Below are 22,290 nucleotides of genomic sequence, written 5' to 3' on the forward strand. Positions count from 1 at the left end.
TGCAGTGAATGTGTGACTTTAATACTTTATTGAACTCAAGACAGATGAAAAAGTTCATTTTTACAATAATAAAAGCACATGGTTAGGAAGCACTTCTACAGAAATAATACAAACATGACTTGTTGAAAACATTTAGCTGGACTAAAGCTTAAAGGTTTAGAACAAATGAGGCAAACAAATATTTACAAATACATATAAATACATTATAATTTAGAAACACTTCTCACACAGACAGTAAAATGTCGTAGTCTAATTACTGCATTATTTCATATTAACGTGACCTTCAAACACATAAGGCAAGTCGACAGAGCTCCATGACAAATAAGCCATCCATGAAATCAAGCTGAAATCACTTTGGTGAATCTCTGGAATGTCTTATTGGCCAATTCTGTGCATAAAAATATTGAAATATTTATAAATTTAGTGCACATTCAATATTTCAAGTGTTTGGTTCCAGTGTAGCTGCTTGAAACCTACAGTGCAGCTACATTTGTTTCAGAAAGCTGGTTGTGCATTGATGTCAGACTGACAGATAGACTGGGCCAGCACAATCTGTCTTGCTAAACAGATCCTCGTCAGACTGCTGGTTTACTGTCTGGTATCCAGCAGCTGGGGGAGCTCATCTGTACACTCTCAAGCCTTGGTTAGCTGAACCAGGCGACATCAGTACTGGAGAGCAGGATTGGTCCACTTCCTGTTCTACACACTAGCAGATGGTAGCCTTAATTGTGTTGTGTTTGTGTGGTGGTGGCTGTCATTCAAAATCATCCTCATATTCATATTCATCCAGGTCCAGGTTACAGTGAGGGTTGGGGATCTCAAAGAGAGGTCTCTTCTCACTCCGCAGGTCAAAAGCACATGTAATGTGATCAATTGGGTCTAGAACATTGTCATAGCTAAAAAGAAAGCAAAAAAATTGTACATTGAATTAAAATGAAAAAAAATGGCTGGGCGAAATACCTTTCAGTTTGAATGTTTTGCAACAGACTTGTTCAATTATATTGTTCACAATCCTTGGGAAGAGCAGTTCATACCTCTATAATGGAATTTATAACATACACAGTCCTGTACTTTGATTGGACGCTTAATTTAATGAAACTTGGAGAGAGGATATTCATATGGAGAAAGTAAAGATGGGAAAAAAAAAAAAAAAAAGAGTTAAGGAACTGACATGTGAATGCATGCCACTGAAAAGACGCCTGACAAAACTGGAGTTTGCTGAAACTGCAAAACATACTTTAATCTGTTATGTGATGATCTAAACCAGGGGTCACCAGACAAAGTCCAGGAGGGCCGGAGCCCTGCAGAGATTAGCTCTAACCCTGATTGAACACACCTGAACCAGCTAATCAAGCTCAAACTAGGTATACTTGAAATTTCCAGGCAGGTGTGTTGAGGCAAGTTGGAGCTAAACTCAGCAGGACACCGGCCCTCCAGGATCAAGTTTGGTGACCCCTGATCTAAACAGTGACCAGGTGATGCCACGAGGAACTGAAGTGGGAGAGAATACAGAAGGAACCTCAACCCTGCACCTACAGTGTCTTACCTGTTTCAACTCTACTCATCCTGCCATTAGAAGTCTGTGCTGATCCTAAAAGCGTCACATAATACCTCATCAGCTCTCTGGTCACTGATTTAGAGCAGTGACAATGCAGCAAATGACGAAAGTGGATTGATGTTATTAAAACTGCTGCATGAGGTGTAGTCCTGTACAGTTTAAAGAGGCTGCTCGCAGCTGAAGTTCAGTGTTGTTAGCTCATCTATGATGCTGCACAGTGATAATATTGTGGTCTGTGGGCAGTTCAACTGAGTGAAACACAGCCTTACCAATTGTTGGACTGCTCGTTTGCAGTTTCCTCCGCTACCAAGTTATCATACTCCTCCGCAGCATATCTCTCCCAGTCAGAAATCTCCTGTCCCATAGTCTCAGCATCCTATAAAATTACATATGCAGAACACCAATAGTATTAAATCAAAGTGACCCAAACAACCATAAAATGAGATATATATAAATAAAAATAAAGGTGTTATTCTTTACCCTTGCAGCCAGTAAGGGATCCCTCTGTTCATGGTCTAGGTATTTCTCAATGTTGAAGAAGGTGTCAAAGAAAATATGGGAAAGTTTACATATCTTCAGGTCCCTGAGAGTGATTTTTCCTGACAAAAAAATAAAGCAAACACATTGCAAGTAATTTTACTTTAGCTAGGATGTGCGACTACTTCAGAAGCATGCAAAGTCTAAGAAATTCAATTCAACACATTAAGTTATTCATCATTTCAAACAATACCTGGGATTTCTGGCTTAACCATATCTAACATTTGGCACAGGCAGTCCTCAAATGGTAGTGGTTCAATGGCCATGGCCTCAAGCTTCTGAGACTGTTCCTGGTAGAAGTACTGCAGCTCATACATGGACAGAACCCCATCCCCATCCAGATCCATACAGCGAAACCAGTACTCTATGCTACACAATCAACAAGTATAACAAAAATAAAAAGCAGATTGTGTAAATAATACTGTAAAAATAAATGTAACTAAAATGATATTCATTCAAATTTGGTTTAATTTTGTTTTATAGCCTTCAGTTTTTACATGTTAATGTTACATTTTTGGAGATCGTTTTAACAGATTAATAAAAGAAAGACTTGATAAATTAATTATCAACAAGGTTGATAGTTGAAGTCCTATCATTTGGGGGGGGGGGGGGGGGGGGGGGGGGGGAACTCAAATAATTTTTAGAACATCTAAGCAATAATAATAATAAAAATAAAAAAAACAGATGAAGGAAGGTAGTTTCAGTTACCTGGTCTCAGTCTTTTTGTCCTCCTCAGATATGAGGAACCATACGAAGTCAGCGTAGCTCAGTCTGCCCTCTTTGTGAACCTTTCTGTTCCTGAGCATCAGAGTAACCACAATAAACCACAGCACTCATAAAATCTATAATAATGTGACGCATGACATGCAAGCTTTCAAAAATTGGAGAGAAACAAAAGAATGTCTGAAAAATTAGATGGTACCTGGTTACAGCTCCTGAGAATAATCTCTCAATCATTCGGTGGGATAAGGCTGTCAAAGAGAGCAGAAAAATCACATCACAGTCCTCTCCTTTATTCATAGAAAATGCTTAAACTTGGTAATAATTCGCTGTCAAAGGTTGTAAATATTGTAAATTGCAACCGCAAGACAGTGATTTACTATCCTTATTTTATCATTTTAAAAGACACAACGATTATTGACCTTGCCTGAAAGGAGATAAAATGATTAGAGTGCCAGACATGCCGTCATGCTAGAGGAAATTGATGTTAAAATTTAACTGCACTTCGTTCAATTTACTAAACTCATTCTGCAGCAAACAGAAACATATGCAGTCAAGTGCTGCTGGACGTTAAAGTTAATTTAACGTCACCTCCAGCAATATGCAGCCAATGTCAGAAGAGTGTGATAGTCTTAAGTGCGCAGCGGGTGGATGGGTACCTTGATCATTATGTCGCATCAGGTCTCTCTGGTCTATGTACAAGTCATGATCTGTGTCCAGCTCCCAGAACTTACAGTAGATGACATAGAAATGTTCATAAGAGAAGAACTCAGTCAACTGGTTAATCTCTTCCTCTTCTTCCAGAAGTGCCACATTCTGTTGGGAAATATTTTCACCATTACACAACGGAAAAGCTTAGTCACCTAAATTGTACATTAGCCAGCCTGATTTTAGAAAAATCTGTAGTAGAAATTACAAAGCAACTTTATTTTCAACAAAACTGTATTACTTAAAACCTACAATAAAAAATAATAATACTAAATCAGCAATTAACATAAGATAATGTTAATGTGGGCTGGGTTAAAATACTCTATATTTAGCATACACTTCCGTTACTTTGGTTACAATTACATTTATTAATAAGCATGAAAATGAATTGACAAATGTCCACTGCAGTCCTAGATGTAGACTCGTAACATATTTACCTGTAGAAAACTACCTCTCCTGAGTTCTGAACATGTTATTTTTCCAGTCCATGAGCGGTTTACATTATAAAATATCCTTTGGACTACCTGTTTGCAGAAAAAGCATCTAGTTGAACATCAGGTTGATTAAAGTAATTAAACAAGACAGTGCTGATCTGTAAACTGTCCAGACTTATGGTGCACCAAAATAATAAGAGTGTATATATACAGTCTGTTCAGGTTATTTGAGGTTTTATTTAAATGGTGCAAATCCATGTTTAATATACAAAAAGCATTTGAATTACTAGAAAAATACACAAATGGAAGTATTCCTTACAGTGGTAATGTAGCGTGAGTGAAAGTCTGAAGCCTCCTTTAGAAATGCCAGACCTGTATGTGAATCCACCACATCCTTAAAAAAAAAAAAAAAGATATAAAAATGATTCACACACCAATATAACATCAAAGTCAGCATATAATAACTGACACGGCTTACAGGAGAGGGAAAAAACAGCAATGTTAAATCCATTTGTGTGCAAAGAGGCTCTGGATTAGATTACAGAGAAAAGGCGAATCATTTTAGTCTGTCCACTTGCAGAGGCTAATGCGTTGGTACAAGATGTGTGGAAATGTTAAAGGTATTAAACTTTGAAGAACAAAGGGGTGATTTTAAGTCCAGTTTTTAACTTGTGCATCAGTTTCAGCCAGTCTCACTCTCTGCATACATACAGCCTGCTGGCTTTTCCATCTAGTGTATTCTTCAGCAGAGAAACAAAGATTTTACTCATGCATGCTTCATAGTCAAATACTGGTATATATGCGTAAAAGGCGAAAAATTACGACAACTTATTTTGGGGGAGGTGCGGGACTCTTTGACCCTTCCCCATGTGAAATTAAACAATAGAAAAACACATAAATCACTGCTGTAAAGAAGCAGACGGGAACAGGCCAATCTACTCCATAACAATACTTGTTTCATTCATCAAAACGGTCAAAGCAATTGCTAAAGCTACACAATACAAATTAAAGTGCAGAATACATCTCCTCCAGTGTGCACTGCCAATCCTGCCAGTGAATATAAATGACATGTCCATCACTGAACTCAAAGAATGCACTTCTGCACACAATTATTTTATAACATTAACAGTCACATTTGGAATTTTGCAAGTACATAAAAAAAGGAATAATGCTGAAATCATCAATGCTCGGTGCATTTTGACCTGTGTGTGTCTGTGTTCTCAGTGGTAGGTCTCTATTCCAGAACTCTGTACCTGCAGGAACGGAATAAAGTCCTCTTGTTCCAAATAATTGCAGCCAGGCTTGGCCAGAAGGTGAAGAAATTTGGATGCGTCATCATGACAGGTCTGAAGCACTCTGTAGGGAGGAAACAGATGGTTTCAGGCTCCCTCTCACCCTTTCAAAGAGCAATATGGTCTCCAAAACCCTTCACTTCAAATATATGTCTTCGGATTATTGGAATCTACAAATGAGGCTCCAGAATTCACGCTCAGCCAGTTCTGACATGCAATGATGGAAGAATAATGATTTAAAACAGGAGTTTAACCTTTACAGATTCATAGACCTCCCACCCAGATGCTCAGCATAACACTAATCTCATTAAAAATCTTTACGTCAATGTATTTCTAGATGTGGCACATTAATGATATAGAAGGTATATCATGTAGGTATGAGTTTTTTTCCCCTTTCATTAAATTATATTTTAAGAAAATTCTAATGCATATCATGGGCTCTCTGCAGAATTTTCACACCCTCTCAGTTAAAAACTGGAATGACTATATACACAAGACACCCACACACAAAAATTAAAAATAAATAAATCACAAAGCAATGCAGGGACATCTAAAATAAACAGCAGTATCGTTGTACAAAATAATAATAATCACCAAAATCGTACACATAGAGCTCTTCATAAGAGGACATTCACACACTTGTTAAAAAGCATCATGTGCAGCCCTTGACCCCTGCCGATATTAATGTCAGAGGGCACTGTGAAGAGAACTATTGTCTTACTTTCGCCACATTGCCACAAACTTGTGAACGGACACATATCCCCTCCTGTCTCCTCCGGCAGCATGGAACAATGGAGCTTTCCAATAGAGTGGGCACTCGCAGGCCTGCAAGGAGAAAAAAAGTTTCACACAGAAATAGACTGTTACTGCAACGTCAGGATGACAAAATAGATGAAGACGTAATGAATTTCAAAATGACTGTTATATTTCCATCTAAACACATAAGTGCCAAACAGACCGCAAAGTTTTGAGATCTGAATGTTACAGTAGAGTTCAGAAATAAAACACAACACTAACCATTCTCTCTTAAACGGGCAATTGAGCTCAATCAGAGGTTTCTGTTAAGTGCTTGGACATTATGACTACATCTTTCAAATGTGCTGTAGAAACTATAAATGGGGCTAATTAGCAATGATTATGTTTAGAAATCATTTTGTTTAAATTCCTGAATACCATCATTTACCTAGACGGTTCTATTCAGGATAAGTAATTCAACATATAAACAGTGGTGATATTTTTCCACTGGCTACAGGAAAAGTAAAACCTTCAAACTTGTAAACAGTTATACGTTAGTTACACAAAATGAACAATTTGCCACGCGGATAAAGGTGGCACGTGACAAACCACACTTACCTTGGCGACCTGCCCCATGTCGTTTAAAGTGACTCTTTCATCAGGAAATTGAGAAAATATTTTTTCTATCTTGGAAATAAGATTGTCTATGTTGATATTGGCCTGAGGCCGTCCTCGAGGGAAGTAGAACTTTGGAATGCTTTCACTTAAAGCTGGTGTAACGGGCTCCTCTTTCTTAGCCTGCGCCTGCTGAAAAAGACAGAAATAATAACCATTAGCCACAAGACTCATCGTGGGAGAGATGTACGGTTGCTCTGAAAATTGCACCTCAATCAGCATTTCACAGTGATGGCTTAAGTCGCCTTTAAAACACAGTTTAAAACAATTTTGACAGATGCACACCCTTGTGGATAACTTTCAGGAGAAGGCTTGCAATATTTTGGGGATTTTTGTTCCATGTGATGACATGAAGAATAAGAAAATTTAACGTGGATAATGGTTTGAAACATGAGCTGTGAAATACAAAATGAGGGTAAGCCCTTTTCATTTAGCATTTTAAATTTGATTTCCTTAAGGTTTGTTACATTTCCTTAAAACACAAAAAAATTATAAAACAAATAAAAGCTCTTCCACCTGTTGACAGAAAAAAGGTCTAATACATAATGTACATTAACAACCATGACTTTTGGCTGAGTCTGGTTGAAGTTAAACAGGAATCTCTCTACAGTGTGATGATAACCAGTGCTAAGATGTTGTCCTTGTGTCAAATCTATTTACTATCATGTTGTGAAAAAAAAAGAAAAAAAAAAAGTTTTAAACGGTTACAAAACTGATAACTTGTGATGGACTGCAGGTTCAGACTTGCAAACATTACTGTTAAAAACAGATTAACTTGGTATGGTAAACAACATCAGAAATAAACTACTGGACTGGCTATACATTTGACAATCAAGTATTCAGTAACACAGACTAAACACAATCAATTTAAAGCATGGAGTTTATAAAAAGAAGAGGAACAATCAGAGGCATATGTTGATGTTGACTTGACAAAGCCTTGCCTGAAATGTTCAAGAATTAAAATAAAAATCTTGAAATTTGCAGAACGGGCTTTAAGACCCAGAGTTGGATGGATGAAAACTCTATGAAGAGTGACATTTTAAAAAATTGGTGGGCAATTTGAGAAACAACAACAGTATGATGGCTTTATCAAATGACAAAACGTTCTTCGTGGCCAAATGTTTTGTGAACACTTGTGGTTAAATTCGTCTTATTACTGATTTTCCAAAGGCTCAGCTTCCCACAGTAACTTAAAACCTCAACTATTTGAGTGTCAGGCTGCAGCTGTGAAGATCTTGACCCCCTAGAACTTCCACACAGGGGAAAAAAAACCCCTCCAAAGATCACTCTCTAGAATAAGCAACATTACACTGAACAAGACCCATTTGGCTTGCCTGTATTAGACCAACACATGGACATGTAGGCTGCAGCCAACCTGACCTTCTCTGCTACCGTTTTATCCTGAGAGATGTAAATATTTTAGGTGGCAAATATTTGGTTACTGTGATATGGAAGCAGATATTCATAATCTTCACTGGCATACTTCATTCTGGCATAAAAAAAGAAATGAACCCATTTGTGATCCCAGTTTTAATATGCCATTTATTCCAAATCCATTATTAACCTCTTGATCCACAAAACTGTAATGTAGTCTTCACAAAACATTTCATTTATTTCATTAACTCTGCATGGAAAAACATGACATGAAATGGATACACAAAACACATTTCATATTATAGAAAGCAACAGTGAATGCCCAATTATTTAGCAGTCTTGGGTCCCAACATATTTCACAATTATTTTCTCCAACTGGGGTTTTAAAAAAAACTTCAGTAAATATTTCTAAGCCATGAACAAAACAAACCAGCTCCAAGATTTTCATAACACTTTAAATATGGCAAAAAAAAAGCAAAATCGCAATTGGGTCAAATTAGAACAAAAAACAAACATTACAAAAAAACCATGCAATTAAATTAATTTTCAACTACACAACGATGCAATTGAAAAACAAACAACAACAAAACAAAAAAACCTGTACAATATAGATAACATAGAATCATTAAGTTTACAAAAAGAATACCGCTTTTTGTAGTTTAATAAATTACATAAAGCCATACTGAAAATTTAATTGTCATTAACTGTACAGCTGTATTTCATGCAGCAATAAGACATCACATGCAGCTGTATCCCCTCTCAGTAGACAACAGCTTCAGGAACGGTTTACATGTCCAAAAAAAAAATAAAAAATCTGATGATTTTATGGCCTTAGGTGTCATAAAGGTAATTTTGACCATTTACTTATTGCTTCAGTCTCTTGTGATAGATTAGCTATTTTACTACCTCATCTCATTCTAGAGACATCCATAACATATGTCTAGTAGTAGTCCACTGCTACTCATCAATAACAGCACAAAAAGCAGCTAAGATTTTGCTTTCAAATTCACTAACTTTTAGGAGCCTGCATGGAATTTTGAAAGCCTAACGCATTTGGAAAGTCTTTCTCTGATGTGGCATGCAGGGGATTCTGCTCGGTCTAACCCACTGTGAGAGATGAATGCGTTTAATCTTGCCTTCCCCAGTCAGTGTCAGCCATGTCTATAAAAGGGAATGACCATCACCAACTCCAGCACAGGGAAGACCGAGCCTCCTGCTCAATCCTAAACATTTGGATGCTCTTAAAACCACCGATAATCCTCTAGCCACTAAGTTCTTTAAAAAAACTACAATGGCAAAGCTATAACCACACATCTAATGGATGCCAACATCACATCACTTCCCCACTGAGACTGATAGCAATAGCATTAAGCAAACAAGATCAGTCTGATGGCTTCACACAGAACATATAAGATAACCTGCCTGTCCTTGCTGGAAGGCTTTGAGCCTCTTCTTAAAGCGAGAGGGTAGCACAAAGTCGCAGCCGCGTGCCAGCAATGCCAGCTCCTTCCTCAGGTCAGGGTCCTGTCGTAAAGAGATCTCCTTCATTCTCATACTGCTGTCGGCTAATGGAGCCAGTGTGGCAGACAGTACAGACTCCGGGGTCAGGATAATCTCGCTCAGTGACTGTCCCACCACAGGACACTCCTCTGAGCACAAGATCTTTTAATGGTGAACGGCAGCTGCTCACTTCAGCCGTGCAGTAGCCTGAATCACAGCACTGCCTGTTGCTCCATACATCCAATAGTGGCTGGCAGAGGTCATACAGTCCTGTCCTGAAAAGTCACTGGGGAGATAGGACGAGGGTGTTTGTGTGAGAGCGGTGGAGGGGGGGGGGGGGGTGACAGTCAGAGGGGGTGCCCTTTTCAGTGTGCATTCCACTGCTCTCATAGAGGTTATGTAAAGACACAAACCTACTCACTTGGAACCCTGTCATTTTGTATCCAGGAGATACAGCAGAAGAACAGCACAGATTAACTGCAATAGGATGCAACATGCTGATGGATTAGCATACTTCAAATCTACAAAAGCAAATTTAAGATTAATCAGCTACTAAAAATAGATCCCTCCAAAACTGAAATTGAATCATCATTTAGTTTCCCTCAAGTTAAAAAAAAAATTTTTTTTTATATAATTTGATATGATTAGAGCGGAATGCACTTTGCATCTGAAACATGCAACATCAACAATTATCTGCATGGGGTGACTGAGATGTGTAGGATATTAGAGGAATAGTGCAGAGCTCAGACCACAAAACATGAGCCTGTTCTGAATCGGAGTCATTAGGTCTATATAAGGGAATCAATACAATATTCACTGTATAACGTGTAATGCAGTGTCTAGGCTACCTATTGAGCCAAATTAAAAAGCACCATATATGTTTAGATATTTAATAATGTAAGCAAATTTTATAATTATTAATAAACCAACATCAGTAATTAGCCCACCTAAGGCATTAGGACCACTACGCATTAGGGATGGCAAGATGCATCTGCATAAAATTTAACGATGCAATGCATCAATTTCAAAAAAGTGTGCATCGTATCAAGTTGGCATTTGTATCACATATGTTACTAACATCTGCATCTGTAAAAACAGATTAATTTATAATTATTAGTAGATGCACTATACTTTTATTACTTAGAAAGTTGCCAATAATTTGTGGCCAATATTTTATATGTAGACTGATTGCTCCTCTCTAACATATCACAACAATACGGAGACCAAGGCGTGTCCTGAGTCACAGAATGTAGATTAACATGACTGTCAGTCTGAACCAAATTTTAATTTGTACCATATTGAATTGCATAGCATCATATTTTTTTTCCCACTGCATCGAACCGCATTGTGTTGAATCGAATTGAAATCGGATTGCACTGCATTGTAATAGGGGTGAATCATATCACATCAATAGCTGCTTCACATATACAGGGCTTGACACTTACCTTTTCACCAAGGAGCACATGTGCTTCTAAGTCAAAAAATTTAGGAGCGCATTAAAATTTTTTAGGTGTTTTAGCTTAATAAGGGGATACAAAGAGACATTTACAATCACAATTATTTAATTTATCAGAATACAGAAAGTACACAAGGTTCTTAAATAATTTTACTTCAGACACTATTTAATAGGCTAATTATGTAATTAGTTATAATCCTATTAAACTGTGTCGGTATAAAATTTTCACAATAATCATTGAAGATTTTGTCACGGTATATGTTTTTGTTTTTAAATCACAATATATAATTTCTAAGTGAAAAAAAGTGTTGTCCTCCTAACAGGTTAAATAACTTTATTAAAGATAATTTACTAAAAGACTTTTATAAAAAATACATAAAAATATAAAGTAAACAAGTGTTTCAAGATTATAGTGCAAAAGATTGTTCAAATGAACGAAAGAACAATAGGTAAGTAAGTCCCATTTATTAACATTAGTTAAAGCAGGTTAACATTAACTAAAAATGTGCAATAACTAATTGTTGCAGTAGTTAATATTCTTTGTTAATGTTGATTAATAAAAAAATACAACTATGTTAGTTAATGTTAGCTCCATTGAATTATATTAAGACAACTTTTGATTTTATAACGTATTATTAAAAGTTGAAATTAAGATAGCATTATTAATAAATGCAGTCATTGTTTTTTTTCATGTTAACTAATGGAACTTGTGTTACTGAACAATAATAACGAATCAGTCGTTGATATATAGATAACTTAGGCCCACTGTTCTCTATTATAGATCAGTGGATGGGCCATGCTTTAGCTTAGAAACAATGTTTGAAAATAAATAGCTCATTAAGTAAGAATTATTTGATGCTATTGTGAAGACTAAAGCGAATATAAATATCTAAATGACTGTGAGTGTGAAACATTATTTACACAGTTTTTGGAAAGTAGCGCAGCTGATTTGTTTACTGGGTTACCGGGGTAACGGCAGCGGCAGCGCTCTCTAGTGGCGAATGTGCGTCATTCAGCGCGTCTTCACTTTAACTCGCTCCGCTTTTCTTCTCATCTGTGCTCATTTAAATTAAACCGTTGCCTTTTTAAAGTTCTTAAGTAATCATATGAGGCTGCATTGCAATTTTTCCATAAATAAACAGAATAAATTAATACGTTTGTTATAGGCTATACTGTATAAGTTAGGCTGTTTTGTATTTTGTTTTGTATTCGCACTTGTGCTCCTAAATACATTTTCCAGTTCGCACACATCTATTTTTAGTCGCAAATGCGAGTGAAATGCTCGCTCTGTCGAGCCCTGATATATTTTGATGCATGTTATTGTTGGCTATACACCGAGATGCGCATTGCAGGAATTTAAGGAATTTGCACTAGTCCCATACAGAACTCAGTTAACACTAAGGGGAAGACATGTTATAGCATCCTCATGTGATAATTTGTCATACATAAGCTCAAAATTGCTGTTTAATGCAAAACAATATTTAAAAAAAATGGTTGAATAAATTAATTAATCTTTTAACCATCTATATGCCCATGGTCAACTTAATTTATAATGCACAAAGTCTGAATTGGCCCTCCTTGAAAGATATATACAAAAAACAAACAACGTGTATTACTGCCTATGTTTTGTTTATTTTGCTTTCCAAGGCTACAGCTTCCAGCCATTCCATGGCTTATTATAGATGACAAGTCTTAGTTAGTAGCACAGCGTAGAAGTATTGAATTCAAAGAATGATGGCTATTAAAAGACCCAACATGCTCAGTTTAGGCAACCCCAAGAAACAAATGTATCTTCAGTCCTTTAACAAACATCCGCTCCCAGACTGACTGCAATTACATCAATTCTCTATAACTGTGTTGATCCAAAAGAAACTCAACCTCTGAGGCTGGGTGTTGTGCATCTGAAAATCCCTTTCTTATGTCCATTATTGCTTTGAAAACTAATTGGATTAATAAAAGCAGACTTTAGTGACAACTGATCTTCCATAAAAGTGAGTGAATATGCACAGAAGGCTTGGAGCCAGAGCATCTAACAAAAAGTGGTGCAAAAATAAAGCCCTGCCTGGCTTAAATAAGTATTTTTAGATGTCAGATCATCAAGTCCCCATTCTTCCACTCATTCCTGTAGAAACAGTTCCTGTTGTTGTTCAATGGCAGGATACTGCACACATTTCATAAGCCAAATTTTCTCACAAACTGCTTTTGAAGTCCTTGCTCATCAGTCAATTAATAAACAGGGAAAAACAACAAAAGGACCAAAGTAAACTCGCTGGTGAACATATCAATATTTTTGTTTGTCATCTAGGTCTATTGGAAAGTTCTCTCCAACCAGCACTTTCCCTTCTATTTGGCTCAGTGTTTGTGCTATACGTAAAACAACTCTCCACTGTCAGAGTAAGCTGGTACTAACAGAACGAGAAAAAGATCTGCCTGAACAAGAGGTGGCAGCTGTCCGTGCAGACAGTGCCAATTTCCAAACAAAGCTCGGTGTCCAGTCAGTAAGGCCAAGTGGTTGAAGAGAGGATGACCAGGAAGGCAAAAGTGAGGAGCACTAACAAACATGCTACAATTCAAGTGCTGGAGGGGAGAAAAATATAAACACTATGTGATAACTGTTCTGATAGGAAGCTGTAAGAGTTATAAACTCCAATAAAAAGTCAAACCAAACTTTCAAATAAAAGCTACAAGTCAAAATCCCCTTGTAACTGCATATCATTTGACCACAATGATAGGGGGAAGAACCAAAACGAGGCAGAAATGTGCTTCAGAGAGCACAAAATGCTCTTGATTTCGAATATACAACTTGATTAGAGCTAACACTTCTGACAAAATGGATCCTTTTAATTACCCATACTTTAAAGGGAAGATACTAAACTGTAGGGATGGTACATGCAGAAAGCATTTTGTGTTTTTACTTTTACTAAACTGACTCTTTAGTGTTCACATTTTTTATGTATATTAAAAGTTGAATATTAAAACTTAGAAATGAAAAGCCGGAAAAATTAAATTCATGAAAAAAAAAAATATCACACCATGCAGGCAAGCTCTCCACCTTAGACATTCATGTACATAACATACACAAGTTATTTCTTCAATTGGCTTATATTTTTCCACGCAACATGCCTCAATGACCTATCACCTTGCAACCGGGAGTCAGAGACGACAGACACCCAATTATTCTGACCATTACCAGCATCTGACTGAATTTATGCATACTGTATTACACCATGGACAAATACGTAAACTGCCTATGAAGTGTAAGCCAAATTCCCAGTAGTTAATTCCTGCACAGTGGAACCAAGGCTATCTTTACCGGTGTCCTGTGTCAGAGTTGGAACAGTTGTCCCGACGAGCATCAGCATGACGTTAATTGAATTTTTAACTAATACTTTGGAGAATGCATTTGTATTTTGGAATTCCTTTAGCCTCTTAAAATAGAATATATGGGATCAAAATCTCTGTAATACATTGTGACAATTGTGGGCACATGTTTATTGTATCATGCCAAAAAACATAAAATACCCAACAGTTGTTCCATCAGCACATAGGATCACCAAAGCATTTGCGAATAACTGGACATAGAAATCAAAGCCTAGACACATCTGCTTAGCATTTCACAATAAAGTATCCCACTGGTCAGATAATGTCCCTACTCATGATTTACATTCACTGCAAACAGATATCTTTCCTCAAAATGCCACTTTGTCATCCTTAAAGAAAAACTAAGTTTGCAGTTTCTGCTTCTCATATTTTGCTATATTATCTTTTCTCAAACTTTGCCCAAATTTCCTATGTGACTGAAATTAGACTTTAAGACATAGAAGATGTCCTCTGTTGTGTTGTGTCCAAATTACAGGGACTTCTTGCGTTTCACATCACAAGCTAATTTGATCTCATAATCTATTTAATTTCCATGGATGCATCAATGTTACTTATGAATAAGCCTTCTTGATATCAGCTTCCTCCTATTGGGCCAAGAAGGTGTGTGTGAATTTAATGATACATTGCTCTGATACTGACAGCAGGAAGTATCATGGAGGCACTGCTTTAATTACAGATATCCCTGCATAATCCAATTTATAGGCTCTGAAACCTCAGCAACAAAGTCCACCAGCATCGCTGGACAGCTCATGATGACAGAGTCATTACCATTCCAGGGATTGACAGCATAGAGATTGGCTCGCCTCAATGGCCACACATGAACAGGATTTCTTTACACAAAAGACATGCAAGGTTCAAAGAGCTCATCTGACCAGAGCAAGAGCTCTACATGCACTGACCAAGAGCTGCAAAAGCCATTCAGCATCCTCTTGTGGCTAAACTGGGAAAAAGTAGTTTAACCCTCTCTTAGTGGCAAAATGGCTGTTAAAAATGTGTAGGACCATCACTGATGAGAACATTCATTGAAATTTCCTATCAAACTGTGCTAGCAAACCATGAGTGGTTTCTACATTAACATGATGTAGAAACGCATTTGGCAAATGCTTTTTACCACATTAAATATTAACTAGTGGAAAAAAATGGTTTATATTTTAGCGTGATATGAGGGATTAATGGATTTGAGATTGCCTTGTATGAAAGTTAACATAACACACATTTCTTATCAGGGCTCGACAGCTTATCACATGCATTTGCAACTCAAAATAGATTGTGTGCAAAATGTAAAATGTATTTAGGAGCAGGTGTATGAAAAAAAACAAAAACAAAACAAAAAACTGCAAGTCGTTAAAAATGATCACTTATTAAATTTAAGATTGTAAAAAGTCTTAAGTGCCTTAAATGACATAATAAACGGCTTCTCATTTTAAGAGGTCTTAAATGTGGGGATGGAAAAACAGGAATCACAGTACAGCCTAATGTGAATAATACATTTTAAAAGGCTTTGATTTCATTAAATAATTGTGAATGCTGCACGTTCAAAGTCAAAATGTGGTTCCATCCATTACATGTTCTACATATATGAGACAAACACAATAATGTAATTGTTTAATACATTTTTACATAATTATTAAATGCAGTCTGAGGCAGAAGTACTTAAAATTGCGCTGCCACATTTTTTAACTTAGAAGCACAGGAGAAAAGTAAGCATCAAACTCTGATAATCAGGCCTGGATATAAAAGTCTGCAAGGTGACAGAACTGGGGTCATACAGCATTGCAAAAAGAGTGCTAAGCACGGATGCTTTACCTTCTTAGTGCTGACAGAGCGTCGCAGGGCCCTCGCATTCACTCCGGCTCTGTTATTGCTGCCACTCGCAGATGGCAGGGTGGCGGAAGGAGGGCTGCACAGGGAACCAAGGGCCGCAGTCATTCTCTCTGTTGCATTAATCTTTGAGGCAATGTTGTTGTTGTTTTCTGTTAATACCAAAGTGCTTGTGCCCTTGAAATCAGCATGGCTTAGCTCTATTTCTTCTCCATTCTTGATTTTGTTGAGGTAGTCTTTTAGCATTGCCTGAGTACTCGGCTCACTCAACCAAAAGAGGAAGAGCTCGTCGACCTTCATCTTCAGGACAGGCTGAAGCGTTTGTGGTGATGCCATTTCTGGTTTGCTTCATGCAGCCAAGATCCTCCGAAAAAAGATAAAAAGTAACCTAAAGAAATGAATCGGAAAGCAAAAATCCTCAAATTTAGATGTTTGAAACAGGCACTAAGCAATTCACAAATTACTGATCGTTATTTCTATTTATACACATGCAGCTTTATGTCTGCATATAAATATTACTTTGTAATATACTAAAAAATAACTTGCGCATATGAAAATATAAGATACATATGTTAATGAAAAATATAAATGATGTTTTTTTATAATACATAGAAATATTTGCCACATAATATACAAAAACTGAAACTTTTTACAATGGCCCAAGCTTTAGCAGAAAAAAAAATATTTACTTAAATTATTATTTATTTTTCATGCTTACACACAAGCCACCCAGAAAATAAACAGCTGCTTGCTTAACTTCACTCTCAACCAAGCTTCTTGAATTAATGTATTCTTTACAAAAATGATTACAAATATTAGTAATTTAACGTTAAGTCCTACCAAAACATTACAGTTACTTTCAGTGTTAGTACTGAAAAACTGTGGTAACTTGGTATTAGCTTATTTTGTCGTAAATAACAGATATTTAACACGACGGCAGAAAGGTTTTACGGATTTCGCATTTTACAATATTAATCACTTTATTATTCTCACAATTCCACACATAAACCAAAGGAAAGCGTTTAAACAAAATCATAGCTAAACTGTGACAGAAATAAGATGGTTTGTTGTTGTTGCTAGCTGACTGCTACACGCAGCTACACTTCCACAGCTAACGGACAACAACGGGTAAATAAGTCAATAAACACCGCCAGTATTCCATAATATAGACAAAGAAACGTATTTTTAATGGCTAAAGTCCACAGAAATAAAGGTAATTGGTTGGCATTACTCTACCTTCTGTTAATAGGATGAGTTTTGGCTGTTTTCGTTCATTCAAATGTGTACACTTTGAATCAAACTCTCGTTTCCTCAGGTAACCGGGAAAGTTTATATCGCGAGAGCAGAGTTCATGCGTGAACGACTCGTTCGTTTGAAGGAATCAATTGAACCGATTCGCAAGAACAACGTGTTCGAACTGTTACCGTTTTAATGGATTAGAGAGTTTAATAATGAGAGTCACTGGATGATCGAACGTTTTCTGATCTTGCTCGACTCCAAATTAATCAAAAGGAAAGATGTGTCTTAAGGTGAAGGTAAAGTTACTGGAGGAATGTTACTCAGCAGTCCCATGCAATGTTTTACCATCATCAACAAGTGAAAGATTTTTTATGTGAGTGAAAAATATTCTTGTACAAACACAATTAGGCTACTCAATCTATGTTCTTTAGATTTTGCTGACAAAATCACCACAAATAGAAAATTATTATTATTATTTTTCATATTGTGCTTTCCCAGAAGTAGCCTATTTATATTATTAAGTAAATTTAGTTTCTATTTGAATACTCTCACTTGATTTACTTAGGCCTATTTCATTTCAAATGTATATTCTGTTTAAGAATAGATTATTACTTATATTGGACGTTGAACAAAAAGGTCTCGAAGTGCAGTGGAAATTGCTTTAGACAACTGCATTAGTGCAGTGTCCTGAAAAAAGTACTAATTCTAATGATCACAATATTAGACTGATGAAAAAAACAGTAATATGGAGCCCCGTACAATGTCCTTGAAATTTACAATAATACCACATTAGGCATTGTTCCTAACAGAAAGACATTTTTTTTTCATGTAATGATTTTCTTGCAACCATCGCTGTGTATAAATAGTTTAAACTAGACTACAACTGTAATAACATCATGCTTAAGGAAACACAAAATAAACCATGATCTACAGCACAGTCTGGAATCCTTAAAAAGTTATTCCACCCTGTACCTCATGATTTTTAATAAAAGCACAAAGGACGCCCTCTTTATTCAAAAAAACATTTAGATTTGTAATTCACATAATAAATCAATGCTTGGTGGGAAGAATGGATTTCACAAGACACTTCAATTGCTCTCAGATGTTTGGATTCTTTATTTGAGATCACAATGGGAAAAGGGAACGACGCTTATGCCTTTGAAAATCCATGGAGATTTTCTCATGCTGTATTGATGTTAACGGGACAGTATACAGAGGGAACTTGTATTGCTCAAAAAAGAAAATGTTTTTGATAGTAGACAAACACCATCTTTTAGTTATGTTCTAATTGTCTTTTTATTTTTACTTTTCAGAAAATACATAGTGTCTGTATAAACAATGAATATAGGGAATGAGTACACTGAAAAAATGAAAGAAAAAAAAGGCTGCACTTTTTACAGTTTGTATGACCTGCAGAGATCACACACACCCACACACATGTGTATTCATTATTACAACATTTAAAGAAGAATTATATATCAGTTAGTACATTTATCCCTAAAACACATTACCTATAGATATATCAGATGACAGGGTAGATTTCTGAACACATCTTTCTGTGGCTACAGCCACCAGGCAAGACCACAACATTTATTTTTGCTTTTAACTTTGGAAAACCTTTCAGGTCTTGTTGAGTGCTGGATATGATTTACAAGCATATTGCATGAGAACTACACTAAAAATACATTTCCATTTTGAGTTCACAGAAAAGTTTTATATTTGTTTTACAGCAAGGTACTGAACTGTAAACATAATTATGCGCATATTCCTTCTATTGTTTTATTTAAGCACACTCAAGTACCAAGGTCAAGCAGCATGACATCAATATTAATCGAAGAACATCGTGTTATTTAAAGCTATTTGTTTGTTGATGTGCTATTAACTGTATTTAAAGGCAGATAAGCCAGTTTCCTTTCAAGATAAAAAGGAATGGACATTACATCATGCCGTGAATTATTTCATGCATTAACTAAATTGCCCCCTAAATGTTTCCTACAAAAATGAGTAACCTATTTTAGAAAAATGTGTTTCATCTATTAATTGACTTGAGATTTCAATCTAGGTTTTTTTCCTCAAACATGAGAAGAAAAGTCATTCGATTCCCCCCATAATGCTGGACAAAGAGCCGTTTCTTTCCCTGACGTGCCATGTAAATGTGGAAATAGGTTTAGGTTAATTTTGCCAAAGACGTTACAGCATATTCATCCCTGGATAAGAAAGGTAAAAGAGGCTGGTTGAGCCCCCAGGGGCCTGGGGACCCGGGCCCCACCTTTGAACACGCATCACATCACTCTTTCATTTCAGCTCCCAGAATTTCATCATTCATTTCACATTATCTGAAGCTCTCTCATAGGGAGCTTTGCTCGCTGTCGAGACGCCTCTGTTGCTTCAAGATCTCTTTGAATAATTCAGAAAAAGCAGGAGAAGATTAGAAGGCATTGGATTTGACTGCGTGAAGAATCAGTCCAACAACTCCCATCATAGTTATCAGTGGATCTGTGCTCAGGCAGACTGTGGTAGTTGTGGTTCAGACGTATTTACAGTGGTGTAATATCTCATTGATTTGAGTGACAAGGTGTAGATTGAGAATTGAACTCACCTCTGCATCATGGAAATCAATGGAAGTATAAAAAAGTTTAAATGTCTTAAACGCTGTCATTCAGGGCTACAGTCTGAGCTCAGCACAGCTCGTTTTCAGATTTTTAGAATATGAATGATTTGCAGAATTTGAGCTGAATGCTGTACAATGGACACACTAAAAGGCCATAGATTATATAGTCACATTTACAACAGAAATAAAGAGGAGAGAACTGTAATTAGTCTTTAAATAATTGTTTTTTAAACACTGTTGATCCATTTAGGCGGACCAGGTTAAGTTGTACATTTTACAGTTGATCTAGCATTTGTGTAGGTAAAAAGCAACTTCTGTTCACCAATATGCACAGGAAAATAAGTAGCTAGCAATAAAATGAAAGAGACTGCAATTAACAACCATTAATGGCCCACAAAATTAGAGCTTGAATTGAGCACGAGGCAAAATGTCACCAGTAATACCATGTTGAATGACTTTTTCTGCCTAAGTATTAATAATAACCATTTAATGTGAGAGATTATGTTATTGTTATTTTAAACAGGCCTCAATTTGTCATGAAATGAATCACACACTGAAACGTAATTTTTTTAATGAGCATACAAATTCAGTGATGTCTTATCAAAGGCAGCAAACTGTGATCTTTCAATAGAAGCAATATTCTCTTTATCTCTGCCAAAGAATGTCTCCTTTGACCACAGCAGGATCTAATTTGTGAGCATCTTCGCTACGTGTGATAAAAATTCCAAAAGTTCTCAAAAATTCACCCTAACAAGTGTTTCCATCTGGTTCATGTGCAGAGATATATGTGTGTGTGTATATATATATATATATATATATATATATATATATATATACGTATGTGAATTTTAATTTACATACATATTATACAGTATGGGTCTCTGTGTATGTAGTCTGAGTGTGTGTATATGTATATATATTATTAACTAAAATGAAAAACATACATACAGTTTAACTATATAATGTTCTTTGTAATTCATTCTCAAATTTACTAGCGTTTTTTTCTTTCTTTCAAAATTTCAGTGCTTTATGGAAATATATGTATATATATCTGCAGCTCAGGGGTCTTGTGTCTGTCAGATCACATGATCTCATGGAAACATGTTCTGTCTTATTCCTAAAACATTATTCCACCTCACCTTCTCAGACGTTTGTCATGACGTCTGGGATGTAAAGATCTAGTTCTTATAATTAGGCCGTGAGTCAATCCACTCAAAGTGCTTCAGTTACAAATGTAAGGTACCATGGAAACAGATATGGCTGACTGTATGGTAAAATGAGACATTAAAAAAATATTTTCAAGAACAGTATACCCTTCTCAGCCATTATATCATGTGAGGAAGTATCTGTTTGATACGTGCTGAAAAGGACACATACTTTTCACTTCACAAGAGGCTAAAGCCTTGGCACTGCTCCTTGAAAAAGGATGAAAACAAGCCGTGTAGTCAGACAGAATCAATGTAAAGCAATTACATTAGCAACCCCGGGAGCAGGCAGCATGTGTACCTGTGCAGCATGTAGACAGTGGAGACTGCAGTGATGGCCTGCTTTGCTCTTCTCAAGCATCTGTGGAAATCTGCATCTGCGGAAATCTTCATCTGCAGGAGGCTGTAGGCTTATGAAATCAGTCAGATGTGAAATATCAAAAACATGTCTTAAACTGTCTGTACCCGTGCATGGGAGGCACAGACAACAGAAATGTGTGCGAATACGTGCACTTATTCAAGATCTCATATAGCACGTGTGCCCTCCTACAGAAATTACATTCATTGTCTGTGTTATTGCTAATCACTAACAGAGCACGTTGTTCACAGCAGGGAAAAAAGAGGGCCATCGAGAACAAGCCTGACTGATTCCAACTGTGCTAGTGCACGCAGGATATACGAATAAATCCTCTTATTTGCATGCTTGATTTGCAACATGTTTTGCTCGTTTTCGCTGTTCTTTGTTCTTGTTTACGAAAATTGCGAGACAATTAAAGGGCACGCATGTTGATACAGATCAACGTCGGCTTTCTTAAAATTGTTTTCAGCCACAGCACCATTATACATAATTTCATTACACAAGAGCCAGAAATACTCGCCAAATTTTCACAGGCTACGCCTGTTTGTTTCCTGATTGAATATTATAGCAAGAAATGTGTGTATTGTCACTGGAACAGATTGTCAGAAGTTGAATGACTACTAGCATGTAGTGTCTGAAGTTCAATTGAAAAACGCTGTTGCATAATTACTCCACTAGATGGCAGT

General features: G+C 36.5%; 1 protein-coding gene across 2 annotated transcripts; it reads right to left on the minus strand.

Moving 5' to 3' along the window:
- Nucleotide 1: 1 nt before the first annotated feature.
- On the minus strand, nt 2-17,514 carry ppp2r3b (protein phosphatase 2, regulatory subunit B'', beta). Of its 2 annotated transcripts, XM_079427383.1 has the most exons (14): nt 17,428-17,514; nt 16,177-16,579; nt 6,603-6,791; nt 5,971-6,074; nt 5,211-5,313; nt 4,277-4,351; nt 3,961-4,047; nt 3,475-3,631; nt 3,018-3,066; nt 2,804-2,893; nt 2,289-2,464; nt 2,039-2,157; nt 1,828-1,934; nt 2-896 (listed from the first exon to the last, which is right to left on the minus strand). In XM_079427383.1, exons 2-14 carry the CDS (start codon nt 16,525-16,527, stop codon nt 755-757), a joined length of 1,749 nt encoding a protein of 582 aa, XP_079283509.1. In that variant the 5' UTR covers nt 16,528-16,579; nt 17,428-17,514; the 3' UTR covers nt 2-754. The 2 variants fall into 2 exon arrangements, with proteins under 2 accessions (XP_079283509.1, XP_079283510.1); XM_079427384.1 differs by lacking the exons at nt 16,177-16,579; nt 17,428-17,514 and adding an exon at nt 9,456-9,821 and having other exon boundaries at nt 5-896.
- Between the last annotated feature and the right edge of the window lie 4,776 nt (nt 17,515-22,290).

The sequence above is a fragment of the Barbus barbus genome (genome assembly GCF_936440315.1).
Source record: "Barbus barbus genome assembly, chromosome: 10".
Taxonomy (NCBI): Eukaryota; Metazoa; Chordata; class Actinopteri; order Cypriniformes; family Cyprinidae; genus Barbus; species Barbus barbus.